The sequence below is a fragment of the Notolabrus celidotus genome, chromosome 7 (genome assembly GCF_009762535.1).
Source record: "Notolabrus celidotus isolate fNotCel1 chromosome 7, fNotCel1.pri, whole genome shotgun sequence".
NCBI lineage: Eukaryota > Metazoa > Chordata > Actinopteri > Labriformes > Labridae > Notolabrus > Notolabrus celidotus.
In genome coordinates, this window is record NC_048278.1 from 6216309 (window position 1) to 6233617 (window position 17309).

A 17309-nucleotide genomic window follows, 5' to 3' on the forward strand; every position below is an offset into this window, starting at 1 on the left:
GGTTCAAAGGTCAAACAGGACATCTGTATGCAAACTAGGATGTCTGGGTGTTAACTTTTCAGACTGCACGCTCCTCCACACACATATTTCTCATTTGAAAACACACACACACACACACACACCTACACACACACACACACACACACACACACACACACACACACACACACACACACACACACACACACACACACACAGACACACACACACACAGGAGATAATGGCTTGATGAAAGACTCTCACCCCATGCCCTCTTAATGTCGTTTTAATAATGAGACAAAGGTTTTAACCATTCAGTGTAAGATTTTTGAAAGCATTGCTTTCTTGTGTTTTTCTTAACAGAAAATAAAAGTGAGCTGATTGTGCACCTGTGAAAAGATGTCAACAAAGGAAATCATAAAAGGATGTTCAGAGGAGGAAAAAAGAGAAGCTAACAGAGGCAGAAGCTCTTAAGTATTTGGATCAAAACATGACACTCAGCCTCCTGTTCTACATCTCATCCGATGAAGATAGTTACAACATTTATGCTACAAACATGTTTTCTTTCTAACAGCTGAATGTGAAGATGGATACGACTCTAATGTCTACCCAGGGGCGTCGCAAGGAATTCTGGGCCCCCTGAAAATATATCTCAGTGGGTCCCATCACTACAGCCAACCCTTCAAAATATAACATTGCTGCTTTAATACTGGTTTATTTGCATTAAACAAAAATATATGCTTTAAACTATCCCTGTTAACTGACTCAAATCTAAGCTATATCAATATTTTCTTTTTAACAATTTCTCCAAATCTAACTGCACAATATTAACCTTCAGACTGTCCACCTCTTTAAACAAGATTACTTGAAGCCAAGTGACTTGTTGAATAACAACAAGGGGCATTATTTGGTATAATCTAACCTTATGAAGTCAAATAAAACTCCAAAACCTACAGTTTACTTTCAATCAGCCACACTTGATGCTGTGAAAACATGACAATGACAAGCGTTTCTATGCATTGACAGCTGTTTAAATCACACAAATAGCCCATTGTATATGCATTTTAACTAATTAATCGTGCTTCCACGTTGATTGATCAAAGCTCACGGTCTGTTCTGCAGCCGCTGTCCACTCAGCACCCCCGGAGCTGCCTGCTGCTGACAGACAGCTGTGGTCAAAACGTGAACAGAGACTCCTCTTTTTTCCAGAAAGGAATTCTGAATGTTTGTTTATTTATTCAGACAATTTTAGTTTACTTATTGCAGTTAAAAGAAAAGCGTAGTAGAAAACACATTTTATTTCAGGCCCATTAAGGTCCCCCCTCCCCACTTGGGCCCTACGTAGTCAGTCCCACTTTTCCCCCCACTACAACGCCCCTGTGTCTACCTGTCAGGGACTATATAAAACATAAATGTAGTTTCAGTGACATCGACCATCAGTTTCTGAAGACGTGTTATGAAGCCTCAAGAAGGAGGGGCCATATTGGAAATGCTAACTCCAGCTACCTTTTGGCTAATCTTGAAGACAGAGAGGTGGAGCTGAGGCAGGTACAATGCCCACACCTGTCAATCAAATCAGCCACACCCCTAAATATCAATATGCATGTAGAACGCTTACCATTTTTATAAACTAAACAAATATGTTATAAAGCATTCACCACCTGTAATCCACAAGTGAGGCAGAACATTTAACAGGATCGAGTCAGCTGGATTGAAGATTATGTCCATCATGTTGAAGGTGAAACCACCGGCTGAGGTCCGCATGCATCTTAACGCAGATGTCTGTGTATGATCCCTTTTCACATATTCAGCATAAAAAAGCAGAACCTTAAGAGTAATGATTTGTGGTGCAGAAAGGGTTCTGGTTTTCATTTGTAGCCTGAATTTAATTGTCCACCAGCCTCTCAGTGGCCTTTGAATGTACTGTATGCAGGAAAAACGTCCGTGTGGAGAGTGTAAGAGACGGAACTCATCAGCTGTAATGCAATACAAGAATAATCTAGCTATCATCTGATTTAGTGTTTATCAAACCCTGCTGTGCACCCACAGGTTTCTTGACATTGTTTCTTTTTGCTTCTAAAGTTGCTGGTGAGACTGTGAACAAGACCACACACAGGAGGGTCCAGAAGACAGAAACCCTCTCTACTTTTAAGAGTAGGCTTCAAACTTTTCTTTTTGATGAAGCTTATAGTTAGAGCTGGATCAGGCTTGGACCAGCTCTTAGTTATGCTGCGATAGGCGTAGACTGCCAGGGGAACTGGCACACTGACACACTGGGATCCTATCTCCCCCCAACCCCCTCATCACTTACTTTAACTCTCCCTGTCCCATTAAAGTTACTAACCAAAGACCTTTCTGGAGTCCCTGAGCTCCCTTGTCTCATAGGTTCCTCTGAGCTGCCATAGACATAGTTAAAGGAAGTTTGTCCTCTCCGCTGTAACTAGCTAAATACTGCGAGGTGCAATGCTCATGGTGGATTAAGGTGGGGTCAGACTGAGTCTTACCCTGTCTTGGTGTTGGGTCTCTGTTCATAATTTGACATAGAGTGGTGTAGACATGCTCTGTTTGTAAAAGCGTCTTGAGATAATGTTTGTTGTGATTTGGCGCTATACAAATAAAGATCGATTAATTGATTGACATGAAAGGAAGTCCTGGACTGAAGTCTTTCATTGCTCAAAGCTGATCACAGCAGGAGCTCCCCAAAACAGACAATCTCTTCAAGAGGTTTTATCTTCATCAGATGATAAATGAAGGGTGTTGAGCTTAAAGCAATAAGAAAAGCCTTGCTGCCCTAATCCACCATGTCACCAATATCATTGCTATGATCAGTTGTAGTGTCCTGTTGCTGATTGGAAATAAAATGTAAAATCTGAGGTTTCAGGCTAATCTGCGCAGGAATTAGTCTGGCAATGCTCGCAACTGTATGGCAGTTTTTGTTTGAAATTCCCAGTCACTTATCAGCCAAAATTAGGAGGGCTTGGCGCAGATGCTGGCTGAAATGAGACACCTGGGGTATGAACCAACGAGAGAGACAGAGACGGTTTCACATTGTGTTAGCTGAGAGTACAGCCTCCCAAAATGAGACTGAGTCAGAGCGGAGATCTTCACCTCCAAATCAACTCTGCTGAAATCTAAATCCTCTGCTCTGAATGCAAACTGATGTTATTGTTCAAAGTGCTTTTCTAAATAAAAAAAACCTCTCCAATTATAATATGAGCGTCTCTGCTTTTTAACAAAGATTTTTAAATATTCATTTGTTGCAGTGCGTCCCCTGGAAGTCTGATTGAAAACTCACATCATGCACTCTTTCTCCGCGACTCCCTCAAATCCTTTTAATATCCCTTTTGTTACTTAGTTTGACGTAATGACATCAACTTATGTTAAGCTCCTAACGAACCCCAAGGGATCGATCTCTGCAGTCTCAAGGTGCCTTGTGTCAATTATCCAAGCTCAATTATGATCAAGAATTTGCGCAGATAAGAGAGAGGGTGTGTGAGAGAGGGGAGGCCGAGCTCCCTCCTGCAGCACCACCAGGGACACTGCCACGCTTTAGATCTGACACCGTCACCTGGTGGAGACGTCACCATCACAATGTCTTACCGAGAAAAAAAGCAACCACACACGAATTATAAAAGCAAAAACAACGAGCAATGACTCAGCAGTGACGCAAACTGTGAGACTGTGAAGAAAAGCAGCGTTTATCTGCACAGGACCACACGTTCATGATTATCATGAGTGTTTCTTTGCTGGCAATACTTTCCTTGTGTGAGATACTTTGTGTGTAATGTGTGTTTGCTGTTTGACGCAGAAACAGACATGAGTCTCCTGCACCTGGAGACATGCAAGAAGCATTAAGATGTGACACCAATACCCCAGACTGAAGTTATCTGCTGAAAAACTGACTCACTCTACAGTTTATATGCTAAACAGAGACCCTATGAAAAACTGAGCTAACAGGTTTTATTGTTATAATTCCGTGTGAGCTGTGATGTTGGGCACGGAGGAGAGACAGGTTGTTTTTATTGTTGCTCCCAAGGAACATAACATTAAGAAAAAGGAAGAAAGGAATTGGATTTTCTTGTCATGATGGACACACTGGAGGAAGACACTGAGACAGACACACACAATAATGTGTGCGTAGTGCTGACAGTACCTTTGTTAACCCTGCGTGACCCATTACCCTTCAATTAAAACCAAACAGTGGAAAATCACTCACAATCCTTCATGTAGAATTAAGAGCCAACACTCAACTGACCTCTTGGTCTCCACTTTCATGGTCCACAAACGCTCACTGGCTTTGAGCGAAATTTCTCAGAGAACCATAACATTTAGTATTTACTACATTTAAGTTCCTCTCAAAATAAATTAGAGCAACTTTGGCCTTCTTTAAAGTTTTAGATTAGGTCAAATGTGTCTGATGCTTTCATTTATGACCAAACACCTGCAGCATTAATAGCATCACCACCAATTGTGAAAGTGTGAAGGTATGCTAACACTAGCCAAATCACCCGTTTAAACATGTTTAATTTTGCTGTAAAAATCTGTGTTTCAATATTAGAGTTAATGGAGCAAGCCTGAAGTGGACATTAAAGGAACTGCAGTTTTTAGAACTTCCGCATTGGCTTCAATATTTTGAAAAACAAAGGTTCCTGTTTTGTTTGCCTGCTGATGTTATGTTTAATCCCAAGTAAGCAGATCCTCCAAAATTTACCAGTATGCCGGACGACTGTCTCCAGGATCTGTTTTATTTAACAGTCTAGGATGGATTTTATGATTTTCAAGTATTTTAACAACCACCCAGTGAATTTCTGATGTAGACTTATCTTTGACATTTTTTTTCCCTTTATTAAGTTCAGCTTCTTGTTTAGCTGTTCTGAGCACAAACACATTCATCAAGGTCTGTCAACCCAGCAGGGTTTCAAATAACAGTAAAGAGACAAAACTGCAATGAATTGCTTTAGCAGATTATTAATCTTTTTATCAGAAATGGACATTTTTTAAATACATGTTTATTTTGTACATTTGTAATAATTTTTTAACATGAAAACAATTGTCTGTTCTTGCAGCAAGCAAAAAAGCTGTTACAAGGAAATGTTTGAAACCTGATCCCCCTACTATTGATGTCTGGATTGACTAACATATCAAATTTATATTCTGGAAAGGTTTTCATTCTCTGTAAGGCCAGATTTCATCTGACTGAATGTAGTGAAGGAGTGAAGATATGGTTCATTTCTTTTTTATTTTTGGCTCACTCCTGATTTAATTTTTTGCTATCTCTTCCATTTACACCTTTAAAATGTAATCTCCCCATTTTATCTTGTATGTCTTAAGTTGCCTAAAATAAATCATTGAAGAGCTAAATTGCTGAAGAAATATGACGTATGTTTTGCCTACTATACATGTTACATTCTGCTGTAGAATAAATGCTGACTGCAAAGTGATTGCTCTTCCTCCATAAAGAAATAATTTAAAAAAGAAAAAACTTCTCAGCTTTCTCAGTCCCACAAAATCCATCGTTTCTAAATCACCCAAACACCCAAAGCACACAAACTGAAGTAGAAACTACAGCTTTATTTAGCCTGTCTTTTTGCTTTTTACATTTATCTTATATCAAATTCATCTGACTGACACTTACTGACAGCTTCAACTTTCAAAAAATGACTTTAAATATTGTAAATCATTTGATTGCATCTTCTCACAACAAGCACATGTACATTTACTCCAATAACGTTGTTTTTTCAGAGTTTTATGGAGAATTTCAGTAATTTGTTCTTTAAATTTATGTAGATTTCAGAATTCAAAAATATTTTTAAAAGTTTGGGCTATTTTCTTTCTGCTCATTAAAAATCTGAATTTGAATAATAATCCATCAACGTTTTGGTGGTGTCTGGAGCAATTTTTGAATAATCAAGTTGAGCCTATTTCTTCAAAAGTAGTGCAAACCAATAAATCAAGTACATATTCATACATCTTAAATGAATATAAGCTTTAAGGTTTTTCTACTCTTTGTTGTGCATCCATCAGGCTGCAGAGGAATTAAGTTCATTAACATCTATTATGCCGTCGTGACTTTCAGCATCATCAGAAATGAGTTCAGTCACTGAGAGATGATAAAGAAGTTGGTATTATGTGACAGCGGCTCATTGATCAGGGATGAATATGCTGATCTGACATCAGCTTCCAGCGCTCAGATACCTGCCTTCCTGCTGCTCCACTGATAAGACTGAGCCCGCGATGCTTTTCAGTGTGTGTTTGCGTGGTCAGTAGATGAGTGTAAAGACAACTGATGGTACCGTATTGACTTATTGAATGAAAACGCAAATCTCCATCTCACATCTGGGGCCGATCACACAGCTGTAGACACAGATAAAGAGTACCACGACCACAGAAGTGAACTAAGAGTGACAGTCAAGTGCCGCCTGATGGCAGCAGCTCTGGGTGAGTGAGTGGTCATTAGCATCTTTATTCTGCCTTGTTGTGTCTTCATAAAACAAAAGTAAGAAATTGTTCTACCTGAAAATGAGATGGTTGACTTTGAACTGGGTCTCTATCACGCCTGTCGTCCTCAGCCGTACTCGCAGAACATCTGTCTCTGTGGGCACGTAATCTGGCGACGTGATGCGGGTCATGTTGTCAAAGAAACTACAAAATGAGGAAGGAGGGAGGCAGAGACACAGAAGGGAGTGATAGATTGAAAGGCAGAGGAGAAGAGAATGAAGACGTGTTAGGAACCTGCAAACAAACTAACATCAAAAGAGAGAAAAACATCTGGGATCAGTCGGGGTGTAAAGTTTGCACAATGTGTGTGTGTGTGTGTGGAGGTCGTGTCAGCTTCCAGGCAGCAGGTAGTGTGTGCAGTGATAAGAATGGAGCCCCAGGGGGCGCAGCAGTTCATCACCATGAATTATAATAAGAATTATATTAATATTCACTCTGTAGTTTACCATAACAACACACTGAGGCTAAGCTTTCAAACACAGATTAACCATTAATGCTGCTAGTGTAACAAACTGTATCATGTGTGTGCGCACTGAGAATGTCGCACATTCAGTAAGATGTGATCTCTTTCCAACACACACATACAGAGGGACGTAGTGTGTAATATAGTATCCAGCTACCTGAGCTGACTGTGACATTCTCTGCTCGTCATCCTGAATCAGTTTCTTGGACAGCAACAAACATCCTGCTGTTGAAGAATCACACACCCTGCCTACTTGCTGGGAGCTGCATCGTGCAGACAATGTGTTTGATTCTCTGTCTTTATGAGGACAGTTATTCTCAGGTTAAGAGAGACACAGGTGGAAGATATCCATCTTTGATTCTTCTGAAGGATGCATTCAGTCAGGTTTGAACACCTGGATCAGCAAAACCAACTGACCTTTGAACGTAGCATCCCCTTTATAATATGTGAATCATTATTGTCTGACTGACACGGTTTATGAAAGTGACACCACTAGCCAATACCCATGTTTAAAATATTATTGTAGCTTTGCCTTCATTGACTCCTCTGGACAGCGTCTGCATCTGTAGCTCCTTAATGCTCCTCTATGTTCCTACACTAGTTGTTTCTTCTGCTGTTTGGTACAAGGCGATTACTGTGCAGTGGATATTCAGAGTGGTTTGACACTGAACCATTGCACGCTGTGTTGTTTAATCAAAACAATGAGCTGAAAGACCTTGAATAGGTTTTAAGAGTTGTTGGCAGTCAGGTGATGATTCCCTGTGAAACAGTGTAAATGCTCACTGTATCAAGTGACAAAGTAAAAAGGTCTCTATAAGTGATTTTAGCAGAGAATTATCTGCTGATGCTTTATGGAGAGTCAGGAACTACTTCCCACTTCAATGTTTTGGTTCAGCCTTGCTACTCTTTTCAATTTGTTGTTAGCTCTGAAAAAACATCTTTCAGATGGGCTGCTCGGCACCAAACTGCAGAGAGTCACAGTAACAGACAGACAGGTGAAAAAAGTCGAACATTCATCAAGCGAGAGACTTACAGATTTTTTACAGGTTGGTTGAGAAAACAAGCTGAAGTGTAACACTTACTCTAGTAGTCACAAACTACTTTTTAGATGTTGAAACCCTTTTGCATGCTCATTTATTCCAGCAACTTCAACATGTTTTATAGATTTTGTTCACTATGTCTAATTTAACAAATGGATAGCAAATTGTGTTACTGCAGGAGATAAAAACAACAACCTGACAGAAACTCATCTCAGAATAACAACATTTGCAACTTTGTTAGCTCAGAGGCTGATCCTTCTTCAGTCGAAGTCCTCTCATTCCCCGGGCTGGACTCATTGGCTTAGAGATGTGATGCAACACTTAAGACTTGAAAAACTGAGATTCACAATCCATAACTCCTCTGATAAGTTTGAGAAAACATGGAAACTTTTTATGGAATACATTAGAGTCAAGCTTGATACCCCACTAAGCTGAAAGTAACTCTACAAAAGATCAGTCATACCAATATAAAACTCATAATCTGCTGGCACCATTATAGCCCATCCCTTAAAGTAATGTTTCAATTTACTAACTGCATTATTGTTGGGTTGTCAACTGCCAATGTGTTGTGATCATAGACTGTAAATAAAAATGGACAGCGTTGCTCCGCCTCTTCCCGTTGTACGGTTCTGAAGCCAAAAAATCCCGCTCCTGGGCGCCGCCATTGTGCAGCCAGAGCCTGTGAAGCCACTGTAACAAGCTCCGCCCTACAGCGTAACATCATAAGACGCTGTGTGCCCTTTGAAGTTTCCCTCTACGGCGGCTGTGAATCAAAGGAAACCCAGAAGTAAAACCCCGTTTTTTAAACTCTAATAACTAACAAAAAAGAAACTTTTCAGAAAAAAGAGGATGAACACAAAACAGTCAAATACTAACTACATATCATCACAGCATACGGATGTGAGAAACATTCGTACCACGTGTATTCATTTTTTAAAGTTTGACTGCAGCCCCATTCAAATGAATGGGGGAGACAGATTTGTTGACCTATACTGCAGCCAGCCACCAGGGGGCAAACACACTGCTGAAAGCCTCACCACCAGGGGAGGATCCGGCTCGCTTGGTTGTGATTTGTTTGTTTGTCTATTGTCTGTCAAGTCAACAATGTTTGAATGTCCTGTGTGCTTTCTAATAAGAAAATGATCAATACAAATATATAAAAAATAAAAAATAAAAAATAAAAATGTGTTACTGCAAAGTCTTAGTAGGAAAATCCTGTTTATATCAGATAGACTTCACACGTGCCTGCCAAGAAACACGAGTGGCCAGATAACTGACAGATTAAGCCAGATTTTGTATTCTTATTTTGTACAAAAGCTAACCAGAAAGGTCGGCCATAATCCCTCCCTGCACTGAAAAACTGTTTCTACTCAATACTGTACTCAAATGTAGAAAAAGGTCGGACTAATGTGCGTTTTGTCTTTCCAAATGTCTGATTCCTTTCATGAGTACTGCTGTGTTCTCAGAGTTTAGCAGGATATGAATACAGTCCTATTAATACTGATAAGAATAACTACCCACAGACCCACATGGAGTGTTTAGCTGCTCATTAAAAGACTTACAAACAAGTCTATCAACATAAAACGGATCATTTCTGTATCTGTTTCTGTCTCAAACTGCAGGAAGGAGTTGAAGTGATTAAGATGAAGGTTAGGGTGTGGATTTAGCATTGTCAGTAAGGGACCTCACTAGTATAGAAGCAGAGATGTGTGTGTGTGTGTGTGTGTGTGTGTGTGTGTGTGTGTGTGTGTGTGTGTGTGTGTGTGTGTGTGTGTGTGTGTGTGTGTGTGTGTGAGTGAGCAGAGCAAGGTGATGGTGATGTTTGGTGGTTCTCAGTGGGAACCAGGGGGCCTGTCAGTGTAGATAACCCCAAGCCAAGGCCTCTCTCTGGGGTAGAGAATGAGAACAGACGGCCTCCCGGTGGGTCCCAGCTCTGCCTGACTTCTGCATTACACACGCCAACCCCTCTGCACCGTGTATCACTTTCACTCTTCATCCTCACATCCTCACTGTCATTACTGAGCCTGCAATGTGTACTGATAAGTGTTCCTTCAATATGTACATTGTTCCAACCCTCTGTGTAATCTCATGTAGTTATACTTCTTGCGTTCTTTATCTTTATGTTGCTTTGCTTTTATATGAATACAAAACATATCAATGTTTATCTCGGGTGATATGGGACTGTACTCAGTGGCCTGGGAGCTCCATGTAATTAAAGTTTACTCAAGGCCCCCCTACAGACTCTGATTCTTGGTGACAGACAGCACATGGCTGAGCATCAGACATTAAGGCTAATTAGACCCCTGCATCTCACAGTGTGAGTGTTTGCCTGAAGGATACTCACTACAGCGCTGAGTCATTCAGCTCATACTCGTATCCCCTTGATGCGGCGGTCCTCACGCCCTGGTCGGCCCACAGGCAGGAGAGGGCGTGGCTGAGGAAAGGAAACAGCATCTGATCCTCGTCGAAACACCTCCCACATGACAGGACAGAATGAGCGTGGACCTGTGAGAGGAGTTGGACACAGGATGAGTGGAGGATGAGTGGTCAGGGTGGAGCGCAAGGCAGGTGGAAAAAGGGCGTGACTGAAAAGTCTGCCGTCTGTCTCAACTCGCTGGACTTGTAATCAGTGTAGATGAACTAATGAGTGGATATGAAAGCAAATACACTCATGCACACGCCCTTTGACATTTAATAGAGGAAATAGATTGGCCATCATCTCCCAGCAGGATGCGATGGGTGGGTGGAGAGTGGAAGAGCTCTAATAACTTTCACAACAAAGTTAGAACCAAATTGAACCTCACCATCAACCCACCCGCTGCTCAACTTTCTGTTTCCTCTCAAGCAAACGAATTGTTGCTGTCTGTGTTTGTCTGTGTGCGTGTGCATTATGAAGATATGTGTGTGCCAGATGCAGCAGATATAAAAGCGCTGAGATGTTGCCCTCTAGTGGTGATATTGAGGAAGTGCCGGAAAACTGGCAGCATGAACCAAGAGAGAGCCGGATTGAAAATAAAGATGGAGAAGAATGAGGAAAAAATAGTACAGATGTAGAAAGATAAATTATCATCAGTAATAAAAAATAAAGTTACCTCCATCTAGCCTATGGTACTCAATTAAGTGTAGTTGGAGCCTACAAAAAGCTTACATACAGGATGATAAACCGACCAGACATATACAGGACTGAATGGGGAAACTACATTGATCTTATCACAGGACTATAGAACTTAATTGTGTTAAAATCTCTTCTTTTAATTTAATTTAATTTTTTTAGTATTTTTTGTTAACCAACCCCAACGTATTTTGAATGAGGAAAAATCTCAATCTAACAAGCTAGTCTAATTTTGGTTTGGTGATGTTGACTTACAGCCCTGTGTAGTTTGATGTTTGTACTACAGTCTGTAAAGAGAAGACAACACATTTTATGCTAATGTTAGTGTACCTTTCTTTAAGTTATGTATTGTTATTATTTTTATCTATTTATTCTATTATTGTTGTTATTATTTTTATTCATATACGTATTCACTTGTCTATTTGTAATTTTATTCTTTTGATTGATTTGTTTTTGTCGGATCGGTTTCTTTGTTGTCATTATTGATCATACTGTTTGGATAATGTGTTCTGTCAGTTGTTGTGTTTTGATGTTGTAAAAATGTTGAAAATAATAAAAAAACTTTGGTCATAAAAATAAATAAATAATAAAGTTACAAGCTGAGAGTTGTGTCAAGATGTTCAGACGATCTACCTTGTTTCTGCTGTTTGACAGGTTGATCCGGAGGACGCCCATGCCATGGAGGACAAACTTCATGGAGGTCAGGAGGTTATCCAGCACGGCGGGCTGCGAAAGATCATAAATTAAGATCATTTATAAGCAACGCAACAAGATAAAATATAACACAGACAAAAGCCTGGTTTGAGTGTGGTAGAAATAAATTATAGTTTTGTCATGAGTCGTTATTATTTGTTATTTGTAAGGGTTTACATCAGTCACTCATGACTGCAGGTCCCTCAGAGAGGACTGTTGGTATCTTGTTTGATTGCATAATACCAAACTAAAACATGCAAGAGGTCCAAAAAGACTTTTAGATGTCACTCACCTCTGAAACTAAAAGACCTATAACACTTTCCTAACTCTCGATATGTAGCAACAGCAATATTTAGCCTAGCTTAGTTGCCGTTACTCTGCATGACATATGGTGCAGGGAGGTTGGCTGGTGTATTCTAACTTTTAGTTTGTGTGCTGTAACATAAAAATACACTATCTGAGTGACGTGACTGAACCAGAAAGCTGCTGAACCAAAACATTAGACTGAATGAGGCTTTAAATGCTTCACAAAGTCTGCAGAGTAACAGAATAACTCTCTGAAAGATCATCACTACAGAATAAGTACTCATCTTATCCATTGCAAATGTGGAAATATTTTAAAAGGCAGCTTTATAATGTCTGAAGTGAGTCCAGCATCATCATTTGCAGCTCTTTAGACAACTGGCTGACCTTGAATGCTACAGTGGCAGGGAAGTCTTCTGCAAATCCATTCTCAAGTTTTACTGTCCATGTTAACATCATATCACATCCAAAAGAGCAGCTATCAAGCGTACTGGGAGGCTAAGAGTCTGATCATAAAACTCAGAAGTCTGATTTAGCGATCAGGAGCATTAAGACTTCAGTGACTCCTGCAGAGAGTTAGAAAAGTGTGTGTCAGTGTGTGTTTTTCTCTTTGTCTCTCTCCTGTCAGCCACAGATAAGCCTCACATTCCATCACAGCTCTATCACAGTCTAGTCGCTCCTCTCTCAGCGTGTGTGTGTGTTTGTGTGTGTGTGTGTGTGTGTGTGTGTGTGTGTGTGTGTGTGTGTGTGTGTGTGTGTGTGTGTGTGTGTGTGTGTGTGTGTGTGTGTGTGTGTGTGTGTTTCAGTGTCCAGACTGAGATGTGATGCTCTCTGAGTGAAATGTGCGAGGTGAGATAACTCGGTGAGCTGACATCTTATCTCATCTTGTGATGAGAGCTGGTCACAGTGCTGCTGACATCACGGCATCAGGAACACATCCATCTGTTTAAAGGGAACCTCTCGGGCAGCTCTGCATTGATTTGTGTCACAAATAAGCTCCTGTGTGTGTTTGACTCCTTTTCCTCAATCGTCACTGTCATCCACTAGATATGCAGGTTTATTCCATATTGCACTTGTAACACAATAATAACACATTCGTAATGTCTAGAGAGCAACACATCTGTGAGTTTATCACAGCTGGGCCAACATGAGATTATTAGGTTTCACATGAATCCTACATTTAGAGGGGAAACCGTGCACCGGTTTCTGCTGCGTTCACTTGCTAACATCATCACAGGTCTGCTCTATTAAAAACACAACTTTGTGAAACAATATTTCAGGTTATCATATATTTAACCAGTTCTTTCTACGTCACGCTCGGCTGTGACACCTTGCTCTATGTGACAGCAGAGTCTCATAGACCTTATGGTTAGGTCGCCCTCTGTTGGTCAAACTATGCAATTTCAGAATTCACAAAACTACCAAAGCATTGTTTTTGCACATGTTCAGTTATTTAAATAATTCATTTCAGTGTTAATCTGTAATAAAGTCAGAATTCAAAACTGAAAAATGTCAGATTGGTGGCAGGAGAGTAAAAGGCAAAAGATCACCTCCTATGTTATGAAAAATCATCCTCAGTGCATTGTGAAAATCTGTTAAATCAACCAACAACCTACTTGACTGTCCCAGAGCCACAACACCTAACTTCTGAATAAGCTGCTCTTTAAATTACAACTACGTTTAATGTACTTCTATAAACAGACACGTCACTAACATGCAATTGCATTATGTGTGATTCTTCAAATTCATCCTTAGTTACTGACTTGCGCTTAGTGTCTAATATTACCAGTATGTGATCACTGATTACATGGTACCACAGATCCTTGAGGTCAATTTTTGCTATTGCTACTGCTATTAAATAGCAAGTGATCTATGATAAAGGACTGCAAAAACCATATCAACTGTTTCTCAATATCCTGCTCATCACTATTCGATAAAATGTCAAGAAACTAAAGAAGCAGTGAGCCAGTAGAGGTATGGTAAAGTGTTGTCTGGTGTTGGTGTATACAAAGTAAGCAGGTAATAAAATAAGAAGATAAAATGAATAAAGAAATGAATGTAACCTATATTGGAAAACACTCTAACACTCAGCATAAGCAGGTATCTTACACGCATCACTGAAGCTCATTATTTCAGATTCAGATTCAGATAACTTTATTGATCCCAAAAAGGGCAATTCATTTATAGCTTACCATACAACATTTAACATTTACAACACATCCATTATATACATGCTACAATTCAAGCACAGGATCTCTACATGAGACTAGAGGGTCTGGGAAGGACAGCAATCATTTAATTTAGTTTATAAGAAGTGTAATAAATAACAGTAAGATAAGACAAAGATTAAAAGACAATATAATCTACTTTGTCATACCAATGTTATGTAAAATGACTAAGATGACTACCTTCTGAGTCTGAGAGCCAGATAGCAGACGGGATAAAAGATTTGGAGTAACAATTAGTTCTCCTCAAGGGTGAATAAAAACGGTGAGCTGAAGGCATCAGTACGAACTCGATAGAAAGAACATGTAATGGCTGGCCGATAATGTTTCTAGCTTTCTTCACCACCTGATTCTCCCAGAGGGAACACAAGTCTCTTTGAGAGTCTCTTTCACATTTACACTTTGCTTTCATTTAATTAAAAAATAAAGTATAACCTTTTCTTATGTGATAAACTCCAAAGCACTTGAGCCTGCTTCCAAAGACATAAAGAAGTGATCTCAGGGTGACTCTGTTGAGTTCTTCTGACTGCTGGTAGTGTCCCTGAGTTGTGTCACGACTGACGTGATGCTATCTCACATGAAAACACATGCTGTTTGGTTCATGCTGTACGTGCATGTGTGACAATAAATAGATGTTTGTGAAACTTTACAGTCACACACAAAGCGTTTCACTGAGAACAACAACTGCCCCTCAAAGCCAATTTAATCAAATACAAGAGCCTTTAAAACTTCATAAGTCCTACAAAGTCAAACTTTATTGAATTCTTTTGATTGTTTTCTTCTTCACTGGTGGTGAGTCTGCTCTCTCCATCCTGTGCTTCACAACAATCTAAATTCCTGTCCCTCACACGTCACTGATGAATACGTTTGACCCTCCTATCCTTTTTCAGGTGGTTCATTCTTCTTCTTTCCCCCCCTCTCCCTCCCTTTGTCCTCCTTATCAATTGTTTCCATGTTCCTCCCTCTCTGACTTGAAGCTCAGCGTTAACAGTCGGGCGGGGCGACATGAGTAAAACATCCGACACATTGTGTGTGTTGAGGAAACATTCGAAGCGGCTTCACAGAACATTTTGGATCAGCTGACTTTCAGCTGAGACATTCCTTCAAAAAGTTTAATTACCCCGCGGAGCCTCACACTGTGCCTTTCATTATTTTCTTCCAATGACCAATACACACACACACACACACACACACACACACACACACACACACACACACACACCCTGAGGCCACAGGTGTGTCATTATATAGTAATCTGACACCACCTTCAGCTATACGTCACCTCTTGAAAAGTATAGAGTAAAATGACACCGTGTTTTGACTGTGTGTGAGAGAGTGTGTGTGTTTGAAAGGATGTCCAGCAGATGGAAACTCCACACTATTTCAACTTATCTTGTTATCTTCAGGATGGCCATCCTCACACCACCACACTTTGAAGCAGTGTGGGAATTTTGCAGGACATTCTGCGTCAGTGGAGACAGCTCCCATTCAAACACTGTAACCTTTTAATCCGTCCACGTACACTGACCTATTGTTCGTGTCCGGCTTAGATCATCTCCATGAACACAGACACAAACACTACAGTCGGTTAAGTTGTCTTGCTACAAAAACACAAGAAGGAGGAATGTGGCTGAACTAGCAATGCCCTGATATCTAATGATTAACTTCTGACCGTGCTGCTAACGTGTGTGTTTGTAGATTTTAAGCTCCACTGAGTTCACCAGATCCTTACCGCTGCATCAGGTGAATTCGCTCAAAGACTCATGGAATAATCTGCACCCTTCATAAAAAAAACTCATACAAACACCTGAATCAACAAAGAGCCGGGCTGCAAACACAATTCCACTTCATAAGTGTTATTCATATCAATGTGTGCACACACACTGCATCACTTTGTTGACACAGAGTTGTGTGTGTTGGAAGAGAATGAAGGAGAAAATCTCAGTCCATCAGCCCGTTCACAGTGAAAACAACAGCATGGCCTGAGGCTCCAAATAAAGGAGGGATGAGACAAAGAGGAGCCCCCTGCCTCACTTTCCTCCCTCTATTCCTCTCGAGCAGGTCATCCTGTCGTGATCCTGCTGCAACACAAAGAGCCAGACTCAAGATCTGTTTTCATGCACTGCCTCGAGGGGACATGAGAAAGAAAGTAGAGTTTGAAGAAGAGGATAACCTGTCCCTTTGATAGCAGGATTGAGATGTTTACTACTAGGCTGGGACACACACATACACACTCTACAAGATATCAGGGGATGTTACGGACACACAGGCCTGATAGAGAGTGATGAGCTCATGTTTATGTGAGTGTGTGTGCAGGAGAGGGTGTGTTTTGTTTGCTGTTGGAGGTTGGGATGGTCAGGGAGGGGAAGGGCAGGTTTGTGGTTTACCGTAATTTTTTCCTTCAAAATAAGGGCGTCACCTGAGAACAGACTCACAGCCAACCGACAGTGCAGGCAACAAAGAGGTCTGACGACATGGCATTAAACATGTGCTAATGCACGCTTGTACATGTATCGAATCATTGTGAGCTGGTTACATTGTCGGATCAACACGACATTCAGAGGTTTTGTTATCTGTTGTATGCAGATTAAGCAGGAAAGACCTGGATCTGGATCTGCTCCTGATTGATTTATAGCAGTATTAAACATCTTACTTTTTAAGGGTTAGGGTTAGGGTTAATTTTAATGTTTCTGTTTGTGACTATAATAAAGTGCTTCAATAAACAACTATCACTTTCAAATGCTTTTAAGATCTTTCCTCAGCAGAGAATTATTGAGAAATGTGTGACAGCTCAGCTTTAGGGTTTGTTCACATGTGATGTAATGCATTTTTTAAATACTTTGTTTATGATCGGAAACCTGCAAAGTAATGACATTCCCATTAGCCTGAGTTAGTACCAATTAGCAAATATGACCAAACCAACACTAAAGTTATGAATGTTTTACATTAAAGGTAGAAATTGCAGGGTAACTCAGCATAAAGAGACGATACAATAA

General features: G+C 40.3%; 1 protein-coding gene across 2 annotated transcripts in view; it reads right to left on the reverse strand.

The window, feature by feature from the left end:
• Window positions 1-17309, reverse strand: part of gnav1 (guanine nucleotide binding protein (G protein) alpha v1) — a 38683-nt gene that overhangs the window by 16550 nt on the left and 4824 nt on the right. For both annotated transcript variants that reach the window (XM_034687450.1, XM_034687451.1), the window contains exons 3-5: window positions 11726-11818; window positions 10325-10485; window positions 6493-6621 (exon numbers count right to left, since the gene is read on the reverse strand). In XM_034687450.1, coding sequence (XP_034543341.1) covers window positions 6493-6621; window positions 10325-10485; window positions 11726-11818 — 383 coding nt within the window. The remainder of the gene's footprint in view (window positions 1-6492; window positions 6622-10324; window positions 10486-11725; window positions 11819-17309) is intronic.